Source organism: Heptranchias perlo, unplaced genomic scaffold, assembly GCF_035084215.1.
Source record: "Heptranchias perlo isolate sHepPer1 unplaced genomic scaffold, sHepPer1.hap1 HAP1_SCAFFOLD_415, whole genome shotgun sequence".
NCBI lineage: Eukaryota > Metazoa > Chordata > Chondrichthyes > Hexanchiformes > Hexanchidae > Heptranchias > Heptranchias perlo.
The window spans coordinates 1-22,116 of record NW_027139427.1 but is presented as its reverse complement, the minus strand read 5'-3'; the positions used below and the strand labels follow the sequence as shown (position 1 = coordinate 22,116).

General features: G+C 55.8%; 1 protein-coding gene across 1 annotated transcript; it reads right to left on the bottom strand.

Annotated features, from left to right (window-relative positions):
- Positions 1 to 1,053: 1,053 nt before the first annotated feature.
- Positions 1,054 to 21,542, bottom strand: LOC137312296 (ADP-ribose glycohydrolase OARD1-like). Its single transcript, XM_067978896.1, has 5 exons — positions 21,423 to 21,542; positions 19,906 to 20,055; positions 6,072 to 6,131; positions 2,316 to 2,428; positions 1,054 to 1,171 (listed from the first exon to the last, which is right to left on the bottom strand). The coding sequence occupies exons 1-5, from the start codon at positions 21,540 to 21,542 to the stop codon at positions 1,054 to 1,056; spliced, it is 561 nt and encodes a 186-aa protein (XP_067834997.1).
- Positions 21,543 to 22,116: the final 574 nt, after the last annotated feature.

Genomic DNA, 22,116 nt, shown 5'->3' with positions numbered 1-22,116 from the left:
CTCTGGGACCGGGTCTCACAGTGCGTTAGAAACACTGTCCTTTCCCCCTCTGGGACCGGGTCTCACAGTGCGTTAGATACACTGTCCTTTCCCCCTCTGGGACCGGGTCTCACAGTGTGTTAGATACACTGTCCTTTCCCCCTCTGGGACCGGGTCTCACAGTGCGTTAGATACACTGTCCTTTCCCCCTCTGGGACCGGGTCTCACAGTGCGTTAGATACACTGTCCTTTCCCCCTCTGGGACCGGGTCTCACAGTGCGTTAGATACACTGTCCTTTCCCCCTCTGGGACCGGGTCTCACAGTGCGTTAGATACACTGTCCTTTCCCCCTCTGGGACCGGGTCTCACAGTGCGTTAGACACACTGTCCTTTCCCCCTCTGGGACCGGGTCTCACAGTGCGTTAGACACACTGTCCTTTCCCCCTCTGGGACCGGGTCTCACAGTGCGTTAGATACACTGTCCTTTCCCCCTCTGGGACCGGGTCTCACAGTGCGTTAGACACACTGTCCTTTCCCCCTCTGGGACCGGGTCTCACAGTGCGTTAGACACACTGTCCTTTCCCCCTCTGGGACCGGGTCTCACAGTGCGTTAGATACACTGTCCTTTCCCCTTCTGGGACCGGGTCTCACAGTGCGTTAGATACACTGTCCTTTCCCCCTCTGGGACCGGGTCTCACAGTGCGTTAGATACACTGTCCTTTCCCCCAACTCTGAGAGCCGGCTGCAAATTCTGTCCAATAGCATCTCCGCGTCGTGTGCGTTTCGGTCAGCGTCTGGGACGGCCGATCTCGCTTGACGATGGGTGAAAGGTCACCGCCTCGTGCCTGAGGCCTTGCTTTGAACGAGGCGGCCCCCAGAGGTGACCGGTCGCCCGTAAAACCTGGTCCTCGCTGAGCCGTCGCTGAAGATGGGGGAGACGATCAGGTGGGACGTCGATGGCCCCACGTCCTTGGGGTCCCCTCGGTGAACGGGCACGAGGCGGAGGAGGTGGGGAGTTTCTCATCGGCCGGCGTCCGGGACCCTGTTTGCCTCAGGACCCCTCTCGGCTCTGGCTCACCCTTCAGCACCCAGGCAGTAAATGGTGATCTGGACGTTGGAGTCCAGAAAGATCCCACGGATCAGACTGGAGATGATTTCCCAGTCGAGCCTGTCCCGTCCTGTCCCGATACGACTCGGGAGAAACCAGGACAAAACAGTTGGAATTCCGCAAGGAATGAAAACATTTGCAAAAACCTTCTCTCGACTCAGAGCAATCAATTCGTCCTGGGAGGTGAGGGGTTAAAGGGGGAAGGAATCTGCTTGGAGGACAGGACAGGTTAGATACAGAGTAAAGCTCCCTCTACACTGTCCCATCAAACACTCCCAGGGCAGGTACAGGGTTAGATACAGAGTAAAGCTCCCTCTACACTGTCCCGTCAAACACTCCCAGGGCAGGTACAGGGTTAGATACAGAGTGAAGCTCCCTCTGCACTGTCCCGTCAAACACTCCCAGGGCAGGTACAGGGTTAGATACAGAGTAAAGCTCCCTCTACACTGTCCCATCAAACACTCCCAGGGCAGGTACAGGGTTAGATACAGAGTAAAGCTCCCTCTACACTGTCCCGTCAAACACTCCCAGGGCAGGTACAGGGTTAGATACAGAGTAAAGCTCCCTCTACACTGTCCCGTCAAACACTCCCAGGGCAGGTACAGGGTTAGATACAGAGTAAAGCTCCCTCTACACTGTCCCGTCAAACACTCCCAGGGCAGGTACAGGGTTAGATACAGAGTAAAGCTCCCTCTACACTGTCCCATCAAACACTCCCAGGGCAGGTACAGGATTAGATACAGAGTAAAGCTCCCTCTGCACTGTCCCGTCAAACACTCCCAGGGCAGGTACAGGGTTAGATACAGAGTAAAGCTCCCTCTACACTGTCCCGTCACACACTCCCCAGGGGAGATACAGAGTAAAGCTCCCTCTGCACTGTCCCGTCAAACACTCCCAGGGCAGGTACAGGGTTAGAAACAGAGTAAAGCTCCCTCTACACCATCCCGTCACACACTCCCCAGGGGAGATACAGAGTAAAGCTCCCTCTACACTGTCCCGTCAAACACTCCCAGGGCAGGTACAGAGTTAGATACAGAGTAAAGCTCCCTCTCGCAGTGATTCAGTTGAACACACCCTATTGCGTCTCTGCGAGATGGTCTTTCTCTCTCTGTACTAACACCCGATGACACACTCTGCCGTTCCTTGGATCCTGTTAGCTGGGTGTCCACCTCCGCTGTTGCTTTCACCATCCCGAGCTCGTAAAGGCTGGAGCTTTGCTCTTGCTTACCTGGGCATCGCGAGACTCTGGACATCGTTGTCGATACAATGCTGTCTCACAGCTCGGAGGCACATCCCGACGTCCTCGTATCTCGGCTTGAACTGGAAGGTACCTCTGGTGATCTGCCAAAAGGAGAAGCAGTCGAAACTGATTTTTCCCTCTCCTCTCTCCGACTCTCCTGAAAGCGCTGACCAAAAAGCCAAGATCTCCCATCTCTCCAGCCCCTTTCACCAACTCAGGACGTCCCAAAGTGTTTCACGGCCAATAAAGGACTTTTTTTTGAAGGCTGTTGTAATGTGGGAAACGCAGCAGCCAATTTGCGCACAGCAAGATCCCACGAACAGCACTGTGGTAAAAGACTGGATAAACTGCGTTTTAGACGTACGTTGAGGGATAAATATTGGTCAGGACTCTCTCGCCTTCCAATAGTGGCCGTGGGATTTTACGTACGCCTGAGAGGGCAGACGGGGCCCTCGGTTTAAAGTCTCATCCGAAAGACGGCACCTCCGACAGTGCGGCGCTCCCTCAGTCCTGACCCTCCGACAGTGCGGCGCTCCCTCAGTACTGACCCTCCGACAGTGCGGCGCTCCCTCAGTACTGACCCTCCGACAGTGCGGCGCTCCCTCAGTACCGACCCTCCGACAGTGCGGCGCTCCCTCAGTACAGACCCTCCGACAGTGCGGCGCTCCCTCAGTACTGACCCTCCGACAGTGCGGCGCTCCCTCAGTACCGACCCTCCGACAGTGCGGCGCTCCCTCAGTACCGACCCTCCGACAGTGCGGCGCTCCCTCAGTACAGACCCTCCGACAGTGTGGCGCTCCCTCAGTACTGACCCTCCGACAGTGCGGCGCTCCCTCAGTACCGACCCTCCGACAGTGCGGCGCTCCCTCAGTACCGACCCTCCGACAGTGCGGCGCTCCCTCAGTACCGACCCTCTGACAGTGCGGCGCTCCCTCAGTACCGACCCTCCGACAGTGCGGCGCTCCCTCAATACGGACCCTCCGACAGTGCGGCGCTCCCTCAGTACTGACCCTCCGACAGTGCGGCGCTCCCTCAGTACCGACCCTCCGACAGTGCGGCGCTCCCTCAGTACCGACCCTCCGACAGTGCGGCGCTCCCTCAGTACGGACCCTCTGACAGTGCAACACTCCCTCAGTACTGGGCAACCGGGGAGTGTCGGCCTGGATTACGGGGCTCGAGTCTCTGGAGTGTGTGTGGGGCTCGAACCCTCGACCTTCTGACTCAGAGAGGGGAGAGAGAGTGAGGCTGACCGAGTCAAAGCCGTTAATATTAATTCACCAAAACTCAGGTTCATTTGGGAAGCAGAGGAATCTGCAGTGTAAGAGTTACTGTGCTCTTCAGGCCGAATTGCTACAACGCCACCACTGGTGGGAGGGTGCCATTACAGCGTGACGTGTTTACATAGCAAATTCCCATTCAAAATGTTTACATAGGAATTTATAAGGTGTGAATGCACAGATATTATTCTGGGATGTTCGGCCATCTGACCCAGAGGGGAGAGGGGTTGGTTGAACCATGCCCAGACACTAAATGTTGAGCCATTGGGGTACCATTGCCATGCCTGCTTTAACCAACAGTCTGTACCACACACTGCCCTCCAGGGTCCAATACCCCAGACCTGGCACCATGGTTGATTTTTCCTTTTACAACCCCTCGAGGTACTGAGGCCAATTTTTACACTGCCTTTCCTTCTGTTGCAGTGCGACGTTGGTCCGAGCAGTACAGGCCCTGATCTGAGCCTGGGACTGTCCTGATGGGTGCTGCAGTGGTCGGAGTGTGGGGCGGCCCGGGGAGGGAGTGTACAACGGGTAACCGGGAAACGGGCCCGCTTCACTGTTTGCACAAACAAACACACACTCACGTTCTCACAAACAGACACACGAACACACACTCACACACAAACACACGCAAACACACACTCTCATACACACACAAACACAAACACACACTCACACAAACACAAACACACACTCACACAAACACACTTACTCTCATACACACACATTCACACAGAAACACAAACACACACTCACACAAACACAAATACACACTCACACAAACACACACTTACTCTCATGCACACACATTGACACACAAACACAAATGCACACTCGCACAAACACAAACACACACTCACACAAACACACACTCTCATACACACACACTTACAAACAAACACACATACAAATGCAAACACACACTCACACAAGCACAACCACACACTCACTCTCTCACACACACAAACTCAAACACACATTCACACAAACACACTCTCACTCTCACACACAAACACACACTCACTCTCACACACAAACACACAGTCACACAAACACAAACACACTCACTCTCACACACCGACACACAAACACACACACACACAAACACAAACACACACTCTCACACACACAAACACACACTCACACACACTCACTCTCACACACCGACACACAAACACAAACACACACAAACACAAACACACACTCTCATACACACACTCACACACACTCACACTCTCACACACACAGACCCATACACAGCCCCATCCTCAGACACACAGACACAAACACACACACACTCACACACACAAACACACACTCACACTCTCACACACACAAAAACACACACACAAAAACACAAACACAAACACACATTCATACAAACACAAACACACACTCTCACTCTCACACACACACTCGCACTCTCACACACAGTCTCACACGCACACAAACACACACAAGCACACACTCGCAATCTCACACGCACAGTCTCACACACACACAAACACACACACTCTTGCACACAAAGTCTCACACACACACAAACACACAGTCACACACACACAGATGCACACTCATACTCACGCACACATTCACACTCACACCCACACACTCACTCTCACACACACAAACACACACAGACACACACTCATACTCACACACAAACGCACACATACAAACACACACTCACACTCACACACAAACACACACACAAACACACAAACACACCCACTCTCGCACACAGAGTCTCACGCACACACAAACACACAGTCACACACACACAGATGCACACTCATACTCACGCACACATTCACACTCACATACACACGGACACACACACTCACACTCTCACACCCACACACTCACTCTCACACGCAGTCTCATACACACACTCACACACACAAACACGCACTCACACTCTCACACACAAACAAACACACACTCACACTCACACTCTCACACACAAACAAACACACACTCACACTCACACTCTCACAAACAAACACACACTCACACTCTCACACACAAACAAACACACACTCACACACAATCACACACATATACACACACACTCACACACAAACACAAACAGACTCACACACACACAAATACACACACTCATACACACAAACATACACACACAAACACACACAAATACACACACACTCACACACACTCACACTCACACACACACACACACTCACACTCACACACACACACACACACACACACACACACACTCACAAGCAGACACACATACAAATACTCAGACACAATTTACGACCTGCAATGGTACAGGAGGAAGGGGAGCTATCAACCAGTCACCAAGCCTCACAAAGCAACATTGCATCTGAAACTAAACCCCAGAGGCTTAAGTGTCTTCAGAGTGTGGAAAAGAGGGGACGATCGATTCATGTAATAATATCGGGGTGCAGAGGTCAGAGGGTAAACGTCAGCAGGCCCTTACCATGTAATAAATGTAACGTCCATCCTTGAGCAACAATGCAACATCTCCAACACCTTTACCCTGCAAAATAAAATCGAATTTCAGATATCACCGTCCCGTCAAACACTCCCAGGGCAGGTACAGGGTTAGATACAGAGTAAAGCTCCCTCTACACTGTCCCATCAAACACTCCCAGGGCAGGTACAGGGTTAGATACAGAGTAAAGCTCCCTCTACACTGTCCCATCAAACACTCCCAGGGCAGGTACAGGGTTAGATACAGAGTAAAGCTCCCTCCACACTGTCCCATCAAACACTCCCAGGGCAGGTACAGGGTTAGATACAGAGTAAAGCTCCATCTACACTGTCCCGTCAAACACTCCCAGGGCAGGTACAGGATTAGATACAGAGTAAAGCTCCCTCTACACTGTCCCATCAAACACTCCCAGGGCAGGTACAGGGTTAGATACAGAGTAAAGCTCCCTCTACACTGTCCCATCAAACACTCCCAGGGCAGGTACAGGGTTAGATACAGAGTAAAGCTCCATCTACACTGTCCCGTCAAACACTCCCAGGGCAGGTATAGGGTTAGATACAGAGTAAAGCTCCCTCTACACTGTCCCATCAAACAGTCCCAGAGCAGGTACAGCACGGGATAGGTACACTTGTCTGAGTTCAATATATTATCCTGGGTTACATACACTAATCCAGGCTCGCTACAGTAATCTGGGTTAGACAGACTCGCTTTGGTTAGAGAAACTAGTCCAGGTTAGATAGTCTGGTCGAGGTTAGATAGTTTGGTCGGAGTTTGGCAGACCATTCTGGGTCAGATAGTCTAGTCTAGCCTGGGTCAGAGAGACTAGCCTGGGTCAGAGAGACTAGTCTGGGTCAGAGAGACTAGCCTGGGTCAGAGAGACTGGCCTGGGTCAGAGAGATATCCTGGGTCAGATGGACTAGTCTGGGTCAGAGAGACTAGTCTGGGTCAGAGAGATATCCTGGGTCAGAGAGACTAGCCTGGGTCAGAGAGACTACACTGGGTCAGAGAGACTAGTCTGGGTCAGAGAGACTAGTCTGGGTCAGAGAGACTAGCCTGGGTCAGAGAGATATCCTGGGTCAGAGAGACTAGCCTGGGTCAGAGAGACTAGTCTGGGTCAGAGAGACTAGCCTGGGTCAGAGAGACTAGCCTGGGTCAGAGAGATATCCTGGGTCAGAGAGACTAGCCTGGGTCAGATAGACTAGTCTGGGTCAGAGAGACTAGCCTGGGTCAGATGGACTAGTCTGGGTCAGAGAGATAGCCTGGGTCAGAGAGACTGGCCTGGGTCAGAGAGATATCCTGGGTCAGATGGACTAGTCTGGGTCAGAGAGACTAGTCTGGGTCAGATGGACTAGTCTGGGTCAGAGAGATATCCTGGGTCAGAGAGACTACCCTGGGTCAGAGAGACTGGCCTGTCTCAGAGAGGCTGGCCTGGGTCAGATGCACTAGCCTGGGTCAGAGAGACTAGCCTGGGTCAGAGAGACTAGCCTGGGTCAGATGGACTAGCCTGGGTCAGATGGACTAGTCTGGGTCAGAGAGACTAGTCTGGGTCAGAGAGACTAGTCTGGGTCAGAGAGACTAGTCTGGGTCAGAGAGATATCCTGGGTCAGAGAGACTAGCCTGGGTCAGAGAGACTACACTGGGTCAGAGAGACTAGTCTGGGTCAGAGAGACTAGTCTGGGTCAGAGAGACTAGCCTGGGTCAGAGAGATATCCTGGGTCAGAGAGACTAGCCTGGGTCAGAGAGACTAGTCTGGGTCAGAGAGACTAGCCTGGGTCAGAGAGACTAGCCTGGGTCAGAGAGATATCCTGGGTCAGAGAGACTAGCCTGGGTCAGATAGACTAGTCTGGGTCAGAGAGACTAGCCTGGGTCAGATGGACTAGTCTGGGTCAGAGAGATAGCCTGGGTCAGAGAGACTGGCCTGGGTCAGAGAGATAACCTGGGTCAGATGGACTAGTCTGGGTCAGAGAGACTAGTCTGGGTCAGATGGACTAGTCTGGGTCAGAGAGATATCCTGGGTCAGAGAGACTACCCTGGGTCAGAGAGACTGGCCTGTCTCAGAGAGGCTGGCCTGGGTCAGATGCACTAGCCTGGGTCAGAGAGACTAGCCTGGGTCAGAGAGACTAGCCTGGGTCAGATGGACTAGCCTGGGTCAGATGGACTAGTCTGGGTCAGAGAGATATCCTGGGTCAGAGAGACTAGCCTGGGTTAGAGAGACTGGCCTGTCTCAGAGAGACTGGCCTGGGTTAGATGCACTAGCCTGGGTCAGAGAGACTAGCCTGGGTCAGAGAGACTAGCCTGGATCAGATGGACTAGTGTGGGTCAGAGAGATATCCTGGGTCAGAGAGACGAGCCCGGGTCAGAGAGACTAGCCTGGGTCAGATGGACTAGTCTGGGTCAGAGAGATATCCTGGGTCAGAGAGACGAGCCCGGGTCAGAGAGACTAGCCTGGGTCAGATAGTCTAGTCTGGGTCAGAGAGATAGCCTGGGTCAGAGAGTCTAGCCTGGGTCAGATGGACTAGTCTGGGTCAGAGAGATAGCCTGGGTCAGAGAGACTGGCCTGGGTCAGAGAGACTAGCCTGGGTCAGATGGACTAGTCTGGGTCAGAGAGATAGCCTGGGTCAGAGAGTCTAGCCTGGGTCAGATGGACTAGTCTGGGTCAGAGAGATAGACTGGGTCAGAGAGATAGCCTGGGTCAGATGGACTAGTCTGGGTCAGAGAGATAGCCTGGGTCAGAGAGACCAGCCTGGGTTAGGTATACTAGCCTGGGTCAGATTAGACTAGCCTGGGTCAGATTAGACTAGCCTGGGTCAGATTAGACTAGCCTGGGTCAGATCGACTAGCCTGGGTCAGAGAGACTAGCCTGGGTCAGATCGACTAACCTGGGTCAGGCAGACGAGCCTGGGTCAGAGAGACTAGCTTCGGTCAGATAGACTGGCCTGGGTCAGAGAGACTAGCCTGGGTCATAGAGACGGGCCTGGGTCAGATTAGACTAGCCTGGGTCAGATGGACTAGCCTGGGTTAGAGAGACTAGCCGGGGTCAGAGAGACTAGCCTGGGTCAGAGAGACGGGCCTGGGTCAGATTAGACTAGCCTGGGTCAGATGGACTAGCCTGGGTCAGAGAGACTAGCCTGGGTCAGAGAGACGGGCCTGGGTCAGATTAGACTAGCCTGGGTCATAGAGACGGGCCTGGGTCAGATTAGACTAGCCTGGGTCAGATGGACTAGCCTGGGTCAGAGAGACAAGCTGGGGTCTGAGAGACTAGCCTGGGTCAGAGAGACTGGCCTGGGTCAGATAGACGAGCCTGGGTCAGAGAGACTGGCCTGGGTCAGAGAGACTAGGCTGGGTCAGAGAGACTAGGCTGGGTCAGAGAGACTAGCCTGGGTCATAGAGACTAGCCTGGGTCAGAGAGACTAGCTTGGGTCAGATAGACTGGCCTGGGTCAGAGAGACTGGCCTGGGTCAGAGAGACTGGCCTGGGTCAGATAGACTGGCCTGGGTCAGAGAGACTGGCCTGGGTCAGAGAGACGAGCCTGGGTCAGAGAGACCAGGCTGGGTCAGATAGACTGGCCTGGGTCAGATAGACTGGCCTGGGTCGGAGAGACTAGCTGGGTCAGAGAGACTGGCCTGGGTCAGAGAGACTGGCCTGGGTCAGTGAGACTAGCTGGGTCAGAGAGACTGGCCTGGGTCAGAGACACTGGCCTGGGTCAGAGAGACTGGTCTGGGTCAGAGAGACTAGCCTGGGTCAGAGAGACAGGCCTGGGTCAGAGAGACAGGCCTGGGTCAGAGAGACTGGCCTGGGTCAGAGAGACTAGCCTGGGTCAGAGAGACTAGCCTGGGTCAGAGAGACCAGGCTGGGTCAGATAGACCGGCCTGGGTCAGAGAGACCAGCCTGGGTCAGAGAGACGAGCCTGGGTCAGAGAGACTAGCCTGGGTCAGAGAGACTGGTCTGGGTCAGAGAGACTGGTCTGGGTCAGAGAGACTAGCCTGGGTCAGATAGACTGGCCTGGGTCAGATAGACTAGCCTATGTCAGAGAGACTGGCCTGGGTCAGAGAGACTGGTCTGGGTCAGAGAGACTAGCCTGGGTCAGAGAGACTGGTCTGGGTCAGAGAGACTGGTCTGGGTCAGAGAGACTGGTCTGGGTCAGATAGACTAGCCTGGGTCAGAGAGACCAGGCTGGGTCAGATAGACCGGTCTGGGTCAGAGAGACTAGCCTGGGTCAGAGAGACTGGTCTGGGTCTGAGAGACTGGCCAGGGTCAGAGAGACTGGTCTGGGTCAGATAGACTAACCTGGGTCTGAGAGACTGGCCAGGGTCAGAGAGACTGGTCTGGGACAGAGAGACTAGTCTGGGTCAGAGAGACTAGCCTGGGTCAGAGAGACTAGCCTGGGTCAGAGAGACTAGTCTGGGTCAGAGAGACTAGCCTGGGTCAGAGAGACTAGTCTGGGTCAGAGAGACTAGCCTGGGTCAGAGAGACTAGGCTGGGTCAGAGAGACTAGTCTGGGTCAGAGAGACTAGTCTGGGTCAGTGAGACTAGCCTGGGTCAGTGAGACTGGTCTGGGTCAGAGAGACTGGTCTGGGTCAGAGATACTGGTCTGGGTCAGAGAGACTGGTCTGGGTCAGAGAGATTAGCCTGGGTCAGATAGACTAGCCTGGGTCAGATAGACTAGCCTGGGTCAGAGAGACTGGCCTGGGTCAGAGAGACTGGTCTGGGTCAGAGAGACTAGCCTGGGTCAGATAGACTAGCCTATGTCAGAGAGACTGGCCTGGGTCAGAGAGACTGGTCTGGGTCAGAGAGACTGGTCTGGGTCAGAGAGACTGGTCTGGGTCAGATAGACTAGCCTGGGTCAGAGAGACCAGGCTGGGTCAGATAGACCGGTCTGGGTCAGAGAGACTAGCCTGGGTCAGAGAGACTGGTCTGGGTCTGAGAGACTGGCCAGGGTCAGAGAGACTGGTCTGGGTCAGATAGACTAACCTGGGTCTGAGAGACTGGCCAGGGTCAGAGAGACTGGTCTGGGACAGAGAGACTAGTCTGGGTCAGAGAGACTAGCCTGGGTCAGAGAGACTAGCCTGGGTCAGAGAGACTAGCCTGGGTCAGAGAGACTAGCCTGGGTCAGAGAGACTAGCCTGGGTCAGAGAGACTAGTCTGGGTCAGAGAGACTAGTCTGGGTCAGAGAGACTGGTCTGGGTCAGAGAGACTGGTCTGGGTCAGAGAGATTAGCCTGGGTCAGATAGACTAGCCTGGGTCAGATAGACTAGCCTGGGTCAGAGAGACTGGCCTGGGTCAGAGAGACTGGTCTGGGTCAGAGAGATTAGCCTGGGTCAGATAGACTAGCCTGGGTCAGAGAGACTAGCCTGGGTTGGAGAGACTAGCCTGGGTCGGAGATAGCCTGGGTCAGAGAAATAGCCTGGGTCAGAGAGACTATCCTGGGTCAGAGAGACTAGCCTGGGTTCAGAGAGACTAGGCTGGGTCAGATAGACTGGCCTGGGTCAGATAGACTAACCTGGGTCGGAGAGACTAGCCTGGGTCAGAGAGACTAGCCTGGGTCAGAGAGATCGCCTGGGACAGAGAGACTAGCCTGGGTCAGAGAGACTGGCCTGGGACAGAGATAGCCTGGGTCGGAGAGATAGCCTGGGTCAGATGGACTAGTCTGGGTCGGAGAGACTGGCCTGGGTCAGAGATAGCCTGGGTCAGAGAGATAGCCTGGGACAGAGAGACTAGCCTGGGTCGGAGAGACTGGCCTGGGTCAGAGATAGCCTGGGTCAGAGAGATAGCCTGGGTCGGAGATAGCCTGGGTCAGAGAGATAGCCCGGGTCAGATAGATAGCCTGGGTCAGAGAGACGAGCCTGGGTCAGAGAGATAGTCTGGGTCAGAGAGATAGCCCATGTCAGATAGATAGCCTGGGTCAGAGAGACGAGCCTGGGTCAGAGAGATAGCCTGGGTCAGATGGACTAGTCTGGGTCAGAGAGATAGCCTGGGTCAGAGAGACTAGTCTGGGTCGGAGAGACTGGCCTGGGTCAGAGAGATAGCCTGGGTCAGATGGACTAGTCTCGGTCAGAGAGATAGCCTGGGTCAGAGAGATAGCCTGGGTCAGAGAGATAGCCCGGGTCAGATAGATAGCCTGGGTCAGAGAGACTAGCCTGGGTCAGAGAGACTAGCCTGGGTCAGAGATATAGCCTGGGTCAGATGGACTAGTCTCGGTCAGAGGGATAGCCTGGGTCAGAGAGATAGCCCGGGTCAGAGAGATAGCCCGGGTCAGATAGATAGCCTGGGTCAGAGAGACTAGCCTGGGTCGGAGAGCCTGGCCTGGGTCAGAGATAGCCTGGGTCAGAGAGATAGTCTGGGTCAGAGAGACTAGCCTGGGTTCAGAGAGACTAGGCTGGGTCAGATAGACTGGCCTGGGTCAGATAGACTAACCTGGGTCGGAGAGACTAGCCTGGGTCAGAGAGACTAGCCTGGGTCAGAGAGATAGCCTGGGACAGAGAGATAGCCTGGGACAGAGAGACTGGCCTGGGTCAGAGAGATAGCCTGGGTCAGATGGACTAGTCTCGGTCAGAGAGATAGCCTGGGTCGGAGAGACTGGCCTGGGTCAGAGATAGCCTGGGTCGGAGAGATAGCCTGGGTCAGATGGACTAGTCTGGGTCGGAGAGACTGGCCTGGGTCAGAGATAGCCTGGGTCAGAGAGATAGCCTGGGACAGAGAGACTAGCCTGGGTCGGAGAGACTGGCCTGGGTCAGAGATAGCCTGGGTCAGAGAGATAGCCTGGGTCGGAGATAGCCTGGGTCAGAGAGATAGCCCGGGTCAGATAGATCGCCTGGGTCAGAGAGAGGAGCCTGGGTCAGAGAGATAGTCTGGGTCAGAGAGATAGCCCATGTCAGATAGATAGCCTGGGTCAGAGAGACGAGCCTGGGTCAGAGAGATAGCCTGGGTCAGATGGACTAGTCTGGGTCAGAGAGATAGCCTGGGTCAGAGAGATAGCCCGGGTCAGATAGATAGCCTGGGTCAGAGAGACTAGCCTGGGTCAGAGAGACTAGCCTGGGTCAGAGAGATAGCCCGGGTCAGATAGATCGCCTGGGTCAGAGAGACTGGCCTGGGTCAGAGAGATAGCCTGGGTCAGATGGACGAGTCTCGGTCAGAGAGATAGCCTGGGTCAGAGAGATAGCCCGGGTCAGAGAGATAGCCCGGGTCAGATAGATAGCCTGGGTCAGAGAGACTAGCCTGGGTCGGAGAGCCTGGCCTGGGTCAGAGATAGCCTGGGTCAGAGAGATAGTCTGGGTCAGAGATCGCCTGGGTCAGAGAGATAGCCTGGGTCAGAGAGATAGCTTGGGACAGAGAGATAGCCTGGGTCAGAGAGATAGCCTGGGTCAGAGAGATAGCCTGGGTCAGATAGATAGCCTGGGTCAGAGAGACTAGCCTGGGTCGGAGATAGCCTGGGTCAGAGAGATAGTCTGGGTCAGAGATAGCCTGGGTCAGAGAGATAGCCTGGGTCAGAGAGATAGCCTGGGTCAGAGAGATAGTCTGGGTCAGAGAGATAGTCTGGGTCAGAGAGACTGGCCTGGGTCAGAGATAGCCTGGGTCAGAGAGATAGTCTGGGTCAGAGATAGCCTGGGTCAGAGAGATAGCCTGGGACAGAGAGATAGCCTGGGTCAGAGAGATAGCCCGGGTCAGATAGATAGCCCGGGTCAGATAGATAGCCTGGGTCAGATAGATAGCCTGGGTCAGAGAGATAGCCTGGGTCGGAGAGACTGGCCTGGGTCAGAGAGACTAGCCTGGGTCAGAGAGATAGCCTGGGTCAGAGAGATAGCCTGGGTCAGAGAGATAGCCCGGGTCAGAGAGATAGCCTGGGTCAGAGAGATAGCACGGGTCAGAGACAGCCCGGGTCAGAGAGATAGCCCGGGTCAGAGAGATAGCCTGGGTCAGAGAGATAGCCTGGGTCAGAGAGACGAGCCTGGGTCAGAGAGATAGCCCGGGTCAGAGATAGCCCGGGTCAGAGAGATAGCTCGGGTCAGAGAGATAGCCCGGGTCAGAGAGATAGCCTGGGTCAGAGATAGCCTGGGTCAGAGATAGCCTGGGTCGGAGAGACTGGCCTGGGTCAGAGAGATAGCCTGGGTCAGAGATAGCCTGGGTCAGAGAGATAGTCTGGGTCAGAGATAGCCTGGGTCAGAGAGATAGCCTGGGTCAGAGAGATAGCTTGGGACAGAGAGATAGCCTGGGTCAGAGAGATAGCCTGGGTCAGAGAGATAGCCTGGGTCAGATAGATAGCCTGGGTCAGAGAGACTAGCCTGGGTCGGAGATAGCCTGGGTCAGAGAGATAGTCTGGGTCAGAGATAGCCTGGGTCAGAGAGATAGCCTGGGTCAGAGAGATAGTCTGGGTCAGAGAGACTGGCCTGGGTCAGAGATAGCCTGGGTCAGAGAGATAGTCTGGGTCAGAGATAGCCTGGGTCAGAGAGATAGCCTGGGACAGAGAGATAGCTTGGGACAGAGAGATAGCCTGGGTCAGAGAGACTAGCCTGGGTCAGAGAGACTAGTCTGGGTCAGAGAGACTAGTCTGGGTCAGTGAGACTAGCCTGGGTCAGTGAGACTGGTCTGGGTCAGAGAGACTGGTCTGGGTCAGAGATACTGGTCTGGGTCAGAGAGACTGGTCTGGGTCAGAGAGATTAGCCTGGGTCAGATAGACTAGCCTGGGTCAGATAGACTAGCCTGGGTCAGAGAGACTGGCCTGGGTCAGAGAGACTGGTCTGGGTCAGAGAGACTAGCCTGGGTCAGATAGACTAGCCTATGTCAGAGAGACTGGCCTGGGTCAGAGAGACTGGCCTGGGTCAGAGAGACTGGTCTGGGTCAGAGAGACTAGCCTGGGTCAGAGAGACTGGTCTGGGTCAGAGAGACTGGTCTGGGTCAGAGAGACTAGCCTGGGTCAGAGAGACTAGCCTGGGTCAGATAGACTAGCCTGGGTCAGAGAGACTGGCCTGGGTCAGAGAGACTGGTCTGGGTCAGAGAGACTGGTCTGGGTCAGAGAGACTAGCCTATGTCAGAGAGACTGGCCTGGGTCAGAGAGACTGGTCTGGGTCAGAGAGACTAGCCTGGGTCAGAGAGTCTGGTCTGGGTCAGAGAGACTGGTCTGGGTCAGAGAGACTGGTCTGGGTCAGATAGACTAGCCTGGGTCAGAGAGACCAGGCTGGGTCAGATAGACCGGTCTGGGTCAGAGAGACTAGCCTGGGTCAGAGAGACTAGCCTGGGTCAGAGAGACTAGTCTGGGTCAGAGAGACTAGTCTGGGTCAGAGAGACTCGTCTGGGTCAGAGAGACTCGCCTGGGTCAGTGAGACTGGTCTGGGTCAGAGAGACTGGTCTGGGTCAGAGAGACTGGTCTGGGTCAGAGAGATTCGCCTGGGTCAGATAGACTAGCCTGGGTCAGATAGACTAGCCTGGGTCAGAGAGACTGGCCTGGGTCAGAGAGACTGGTCTGGGTCAGAGAGATTAGCCTGGGTCAGATAGACTGGCCTGGGTCAGAGAGACTGGTCTGGGTCAGAGAGATTAGCCTGGGTCAGATAGACTAGCCTGGGTCAGAGAGACTGGTCTGGGTCAGAGAGATTAGCCTGGGTCAGATAGACTAGCCTGGGTCAGAGAGACTAGCCTGGGTTGGAGAGACTAGCCTGGGTCGGAGATAGCCTGGGTCAGAGAAATAGCCTGGGTCAGAGAGACTATCCTGGGTCAGAGAGACTAGCCTGGGTTCAGAGAGACTAGGCTGGGTCAGATAGACTGGCCTGGGTCAGATAGACTAACCTGGGTCGGAGAGACTAGCCTGGGTTCAGAGAGACTAGGCTGGGTCAGATAGACTGGCCTGGGTCAGATAGACTAACCTGGGTCGGAGAGACTAGCCTGGGTCAGAGAGACTAGCCTGGGTCAGAGAGATCGCCTGGGACAGAGAGACTAGCCTGGGTCAGAGAGACTGGCCTGGGTCAGAGATGGCCTGGGTCGGAGAGATAGCCTGGGTCAGATGGACTAGTCTGGGTCGGAGAGACTGGCCTGGGTCAGAGAGATAGCCTGGGTCAGAGAGATAGCCTGGGACAGAGAGACTAGCCTGGGTCGGAGAGACTGGCCTGGGTCAGAGATAGCCTGGGTCAGAGAGATAGCCTGGGTCGGAGATAGCCTGGGTCAGAGAGATAGCCCGGGTCAGATAGATAGCCTGGGTCAGAGAGACGAGCCTGGGTCAGAGAGATAGTCTGGGTCAGAGAGATAGCCTGGGTCAGAGAGACGAGCCTGGGTCAGAGAGATAGCCTGGGTCAGATGGACTAGTCTGGGTCAGAGAGATAGCCTGGGTCAGAGAGACTACCCTGGGTCGGAGAGACTGGCCTGGGTCAGAGAGATAGCCTGGGTCAGATGGACTAGTCTCGGTCAGAGAGATAGCCTGGGTCAGAGAGATAGCCTGGGTCAGAGAGATAGCCCGGGTCAGATAGATAGCCTGGGTCAGAGAGACTAGCCTGGGTCAGAGAGACTAGCCTGGGTCAGAGAGATAGCCCGGGTCAGATAGATAGCCTGGGTCAGAGAGACTGGCCTGGGTCAGAGAGATAGCCTGGGTCAGATGGACTCGTCTCGGTCAGAGAGATAGCCTGGGTCAGAGAGATAGCCCGGGTCAGAGAGATAGCCCGGGTCAGATAGATAGCCTGGGTCAGAGAGACTAGCCTGGGTCGGAGAGCCTGGCCTGGGTCAGAGATAGCCTGGGTCAGAGAGATAGTCTGGGTCAGAGAGACTAGCCTGGGTTCAGAGAGACTAGCCTGGGTTCAGAGAGACTAGGCTGGGTCAGATAGACTGGCCTGGGTCAGATAGACTAACCTGGGTCGGAGAGACTAGCCTGGGTTCAGAGAGACTAGGCTGGGTCAGATAGACTGGCCTGGGTCAGATAGACTAACCTGGGTCGGAGAGACTAGCCTGGGTCAGAGAGACTAGCCTGGGTCAGAGAGATAGCCTGGGACAGAGAGATAGCCTGGGACAGAGAGACTGGCCTGGGTCAGAGAGATAGCCTGGGTCAGATGGACTAGTCTCGGTCAGAGAGATAGCCTGGGTCGGAGAGACTGGCCTGGGTCAGAGATAGCCTGGGTCGGAGAGATAGCCTGGGTCAGATGGACTAGTCTGGGTCGGAGAGACTGGCCTGGGTCAGAGATAGCCTGGGACAGAGAGACTAGCCTGGGTCGGAGAGACTGGCCTGGGTCAGAGATAGCCTGGGTCAAAGAGATAGCCTGGGTCGGAGATAGCCTGGGTCAGAGAGATAGCCCGGGTCAGATAGATCGCCTGGGTCAGAGAGACGAGCCTGGGTCAGAGAGATAGTCTGGGTCAGATAGATAGCCTGGGTCAGAGAGACGAGCCTGGGTCAGAGAGATAGCCTGGGTCAGATGGACTAGTCTCGGTCAGAGAGATAGCCTGGGTCAGAGAGATAGCCTGGTTCAGAGAGATAGCCCGGGTCAGATAGATAGCCTGGGTCAGAGAGACTAGCCTGGGTCAGAGAGACTAGCCTGGGTCAGAGAGACTAGCCTGGGTCAGAGAGATAGCCCGGGTCAGATAGATCGCCTGGGTCAGAGAGACTGGCCTGGGTCAGAGAGATAGCCTGGGTCAGATGGACTAGTCTCGGTCAGAGAGATAGCCTGGGTCAGAGAGATAGCCCGGGTCAGAGAGATAGCCCGGGTCAGATAGATAGCCTGGGTCAGAGAGACTAGCCTGGGTCGGAGAGCCTGGCCTGGGTCAGAGATAGCCTGGGTCAGAGAGATAGTCTGGGTCAGAGATAGCCTGGGTCAGAGAGATAGCCTGGGTCAGAGAGATAGTCTGGGTCAGAGAGACTGGCCTGGGTCAGAGATAGCCTGGTTCAGAGAGATAGTCTGGGTCAGAGATAGCCTGGGTCAGAGAGATAGCCTGGGACAGAGAGATAGCCTGGGTCAGAGAGATAGCCCGGGTCAGATAGATAGCCCGGGTCAGATAGATAGCCTGGGTCAGAGAGATAGTCTGGGTCGGAGAGACTGGCCTGGGTCAGAGAGACTAGCCTGGGTCAGAGAGATTGCCTGGGTCAGAGAGATAGCCCGGGTCAGAGAGATAGCCCGGGTCAGAGAGATAGCCCGGGTCAGAGAGATAGCCCGGGTCAGAGAGATAGCCTGGGTCAGAGATAGCCTGTGTCAGAGATAGCCCGGGTCAGAGATAGCCTGGGTCAGAGATAGCCTGGGTCAGAGATAGCCCGGGTCAGAGAGATAGCCTGGGTCAGAGAGATAGCCCGGGTCAGAGAGATAGCCTGGGTCAGAGAGATAGCCTGGGTCAGAGAGATAGCACGGGTCAGAGATAGCCCGGGTCAGAGAGATAGCCCGGGTCAGAGAGATAGCCCGGGTCAGAGAGACGAGCCTGGGTCAGAGAGATAGCCCGGGTCAGAGATAGCCCGGGTCAGAGAGATAGCCCGGGTCAGAGAGATAGCCCGGGTCAGAGAGATAGCCCGGGTCAGAGAGATAGCCTGGGTCAGAGATAGCCTGGGTCAGAGATAGCCTGGGTCGGAGCGACTGGCCTGGGTCAGAGAGATAGCGTGGGTCAGAGATAGCCTGGGTCAGAGAGATAGTCTGGGTCAGAGATAGCCTGGGTCAGAGAGATAGCCTGGGTCAGAGAGATAGCTTGGGACAGAGAGATAGCCTGGGTCAGAGAGATAGCCTGGGTCAGAGAGATAGCCTGGGTCAGATAGATTGCCTGGGTCAGAGAGACTAGCCTGGGTCGGAGATAGCCTGGGTCAGAGAGATAGTCTGGGTCAGAGATAGCCTGGGTCAGAGAGATAGCCTGGGACAGAGAGATAGCCTGGGTCAGAGAGATAGCCCGGGTCAGATAGATAGCCCGGGTCAGATAGATAGCCTGGGTCAGAGAGATAGCCTGGGTCGGAGAGACTGGCCTGGGTCAGAGAGACTAGCCTGGGTCAGAGAGATAGCCTGGGTCAGAGAGATAGCCCGGGTCAGAGAGATAGCCCGGGTCAGAGAGATAGCCTGGGTCAGAGAGATAGCCCGGGTCAGAGAGATAGCCCGGGTCAGAGATAGCCTGGGTCAGAGATAGCCCGGGTCAGAGATAGCCCGGGTCAGAGATAGCCAGGGTCAGAGATAGCCTGGGTCAGAGAGATAGCCTGGGTCAGAGAGATAGCCCGGGTCAGAGAGATAGCCCGGGTCAGAGAGATAGCCTGGGTCAGAGAGATAGCACGGGTCAGAGATAGCCCGAGTCAGAGAGATAGCCCGGGTCAGAGAGATAGAGAGACGAGCCTGGGTCAGAGAGATAGCCCGGGTCAGAGATAGCCCGGGTCAGAGAGATAGCCCGGGTCAGAGAGATAGCCCGGGTCAGAGAGATAGCCCGGGTCAGAGAGATAGCCTGGGTCAGAGATAGCCTGGGTCAGAGATAGCCTGGGTCGGAGAGACTGGCCTGGGTCAGAGAGATAGCCTGGGTCAGAGAGATAGCCTGGGTCAGAGAGATAGCCTGGGTCAGAGAGATCGCCTGGGTCAGAGAGATAGCCTGGGTCAGAGATAGCCTGGGTCAGTGAGATAGCCTGGGTCAGTGAGATAGCCTGGGTCAGAGAGGTAGCCTGGGTCAAAGAGGTAGCCTGGGTCAGAGAGACGAGCCTGGGTCAGAGAGATAGCCCGGGTCAGAGATAGCCCGGGTCAGAGATAGCCCGGGTCAGAGAGATAGCCCGGGTCAGAGAGATAGCCCGGGTCAGAGATAGCCTGGGTCAGAGAGATAGCCCGGTCAGAGAGATAGCCTGGGTCAGAGAGATAGCCCGGGTCAGAGATAGCCTGGGTTATATTCAGGATGTCCCCAGAATTACCTGCAGTTTCAGCTCATTGACGCAGCCAAACTTTTCCTTGAAGAGTTTTCCGAATCCTGACTCAATTCGGAAATTCCGGTTCATGGCAATGGCCATGGAATCTGTCCCGGGACAGGTCAGGAGGTCACCGTCCTTCTCACAGTAAGAAAGCTGTGGGGAAAAACACCAGAGCTTCAGTCTGCACCTGAGGGAGCGCCGCACTGTCGGAGGGTCAGTACTGAGGGAGCGCCGCACTGTCGGAGGGTCAGTACTGAGGGAGCGCCGCACTGTCGGAGGGTCAGTACTGAGGGAGCGCCGCACTGTCGGAGGGTCAGTACTGAGGGAGCGCCGCACTGTCGGAGGGTCGGTACTGAGGGAGCGCCGCACTGTCGGAGGGTCGGTACTGAGGGAGCGCCGCACTGTCGGAGGGTCGGTACTGAGGGAGCGCCGCACTGTCGGAGGGTCGGTACTGAGGGAGCGCCGCACTGTCGGAGGGTCGGTACTGAGGGAGCGCCGCACTGTCGGAGGGTCAGTACTGAGGGAGCGCCGCACTGTCGGAGGGTCGGTACTGAGGGAGCGCCGCACTGTCGGAGGGTCGGTACTGAGGGAGCGCCGCACTGTCGGAGGGTCGGTACTGAGGGAGCGCCGCACTGTCGGAGGGTCGGTACTGAGGGAGCGCCGCACTGTCGGAGGGTCAGTACTGAGGGAGTGCTGCACTGTCGGAGGGTCTGTACTGAGGGAGCGCCGCACAGTCGGAGGGTCAGTACTGAGGGAGCGCCGCACTGTCGGAGGGTCGGTACTGAGGGAGCGCCGCACTGTCGGAGGGTCAGTACTGAGGGAGCGCTGCACTGTCGGAGGGTCAGTACTGAGGGAGCGCTGCACTGTCGGAGGGTCAGTACTGAGGGAGCGCCGCACTGTGGGAGGGTCGGTACTGAGGGAGCGCCGCACTGTCGGAGGTGCCGTCTTTCGGATGAGACGTTAAACCGAGGGCCCCGTCTGCCCTCTCAGCTGGGACGTAAAATCCCACGGCCACTTTTGGAAGAAGAGCAGGGGGGAGTTCTCCCCAGTGTCCTGGGCCCCGATATTTATCCCTCGACCAACATCACTAAAAAACCAGATGATCTGGGTCATTCTCACATTGCTGTTTGTGGGATCTTGCTGTGCGCAAATTGTCTGCTGCGTTTCCCACATTACAACAGTGACCGCACTTCAGATAAAGTCCTTCATGGGGCTGTGAGGCTCATTGAGACGTCCTGAGGTGGTGAAAGGGGCTGGAGAGATGGGAGATCTTCCTTCGAGAGACGTCCAGAAATGAAACAGATGGAAAGGAGAGAGGTTGAGTGAGAGGGTCACAGTTTGCAGGTGGAACGAGTGTACGGGGCGGGGGTGCCAACGAAAGTTTAAAGGAGTCCGATCCTTCTCGGGAGCCTTGCTCTCTCCCCCCATGCTCTGGCTGCTCTCTCCCCCCATGCTCTGGCTGCGGTGCGCTGAAGTCGGCGCCGCACACTCGGTCGATCAGTCATGGCGCGGTTGCTCACCTGCAGCCCCGGTGGTGGGGACGCTCGCTCGGCAGGCCGCCATCGGCAGCGGGCGGGGCCACATCCCATCAGCGAAGCTGGACATTGAGTTGCAATGGGACAGTCCACTGTGGTGGGCATCGCACCCAATCCCGATGGTAGCCCCCTTAGACTGCCCAACCTGGGTGAGATTGGCCAACTCAGGACTAGGCCTTTGTTGGGGCCTGGGCCTTTCCTGGTGTGTGTCCCCCACCCTGGGGTAGATCAGCGAAAACACAGAATTACAGTGACTGTACAGCACAGAGTCTGGCCGTTCGGCCCCTCTGCTCCATGCCGGTGTTTCTGCTCCACACGAGCCTCCTCCCTCCCTACTCCATCTCACCCTCTCACCATCTCCTTCTGTTCCTCTCTCCCTCATGTGTTTATCCAGCTTCCCCTTAAATCCATCTACACTATTCACCTCAACTACTCCTTGTGGGAGCGAGTTCCACATTCTCACCACTCTCTGGGGAAAGAAGTTTCTCCTGAATTCCCCTATTGGATTTATTAGTGACTATCTTATATTTATGGCCCCGAGTTCTGGTCTCCCCCCACAAGTGGAAACATCTTCTCTCCGTCTACCCTATCGAACCCTTTCACAATCTTAAAGACCTCGATCAGGTCACCCCTCAGTCTTCTCTTTTCTAGAGAAAAGAGCCCCAGTCTGTTCAATCTA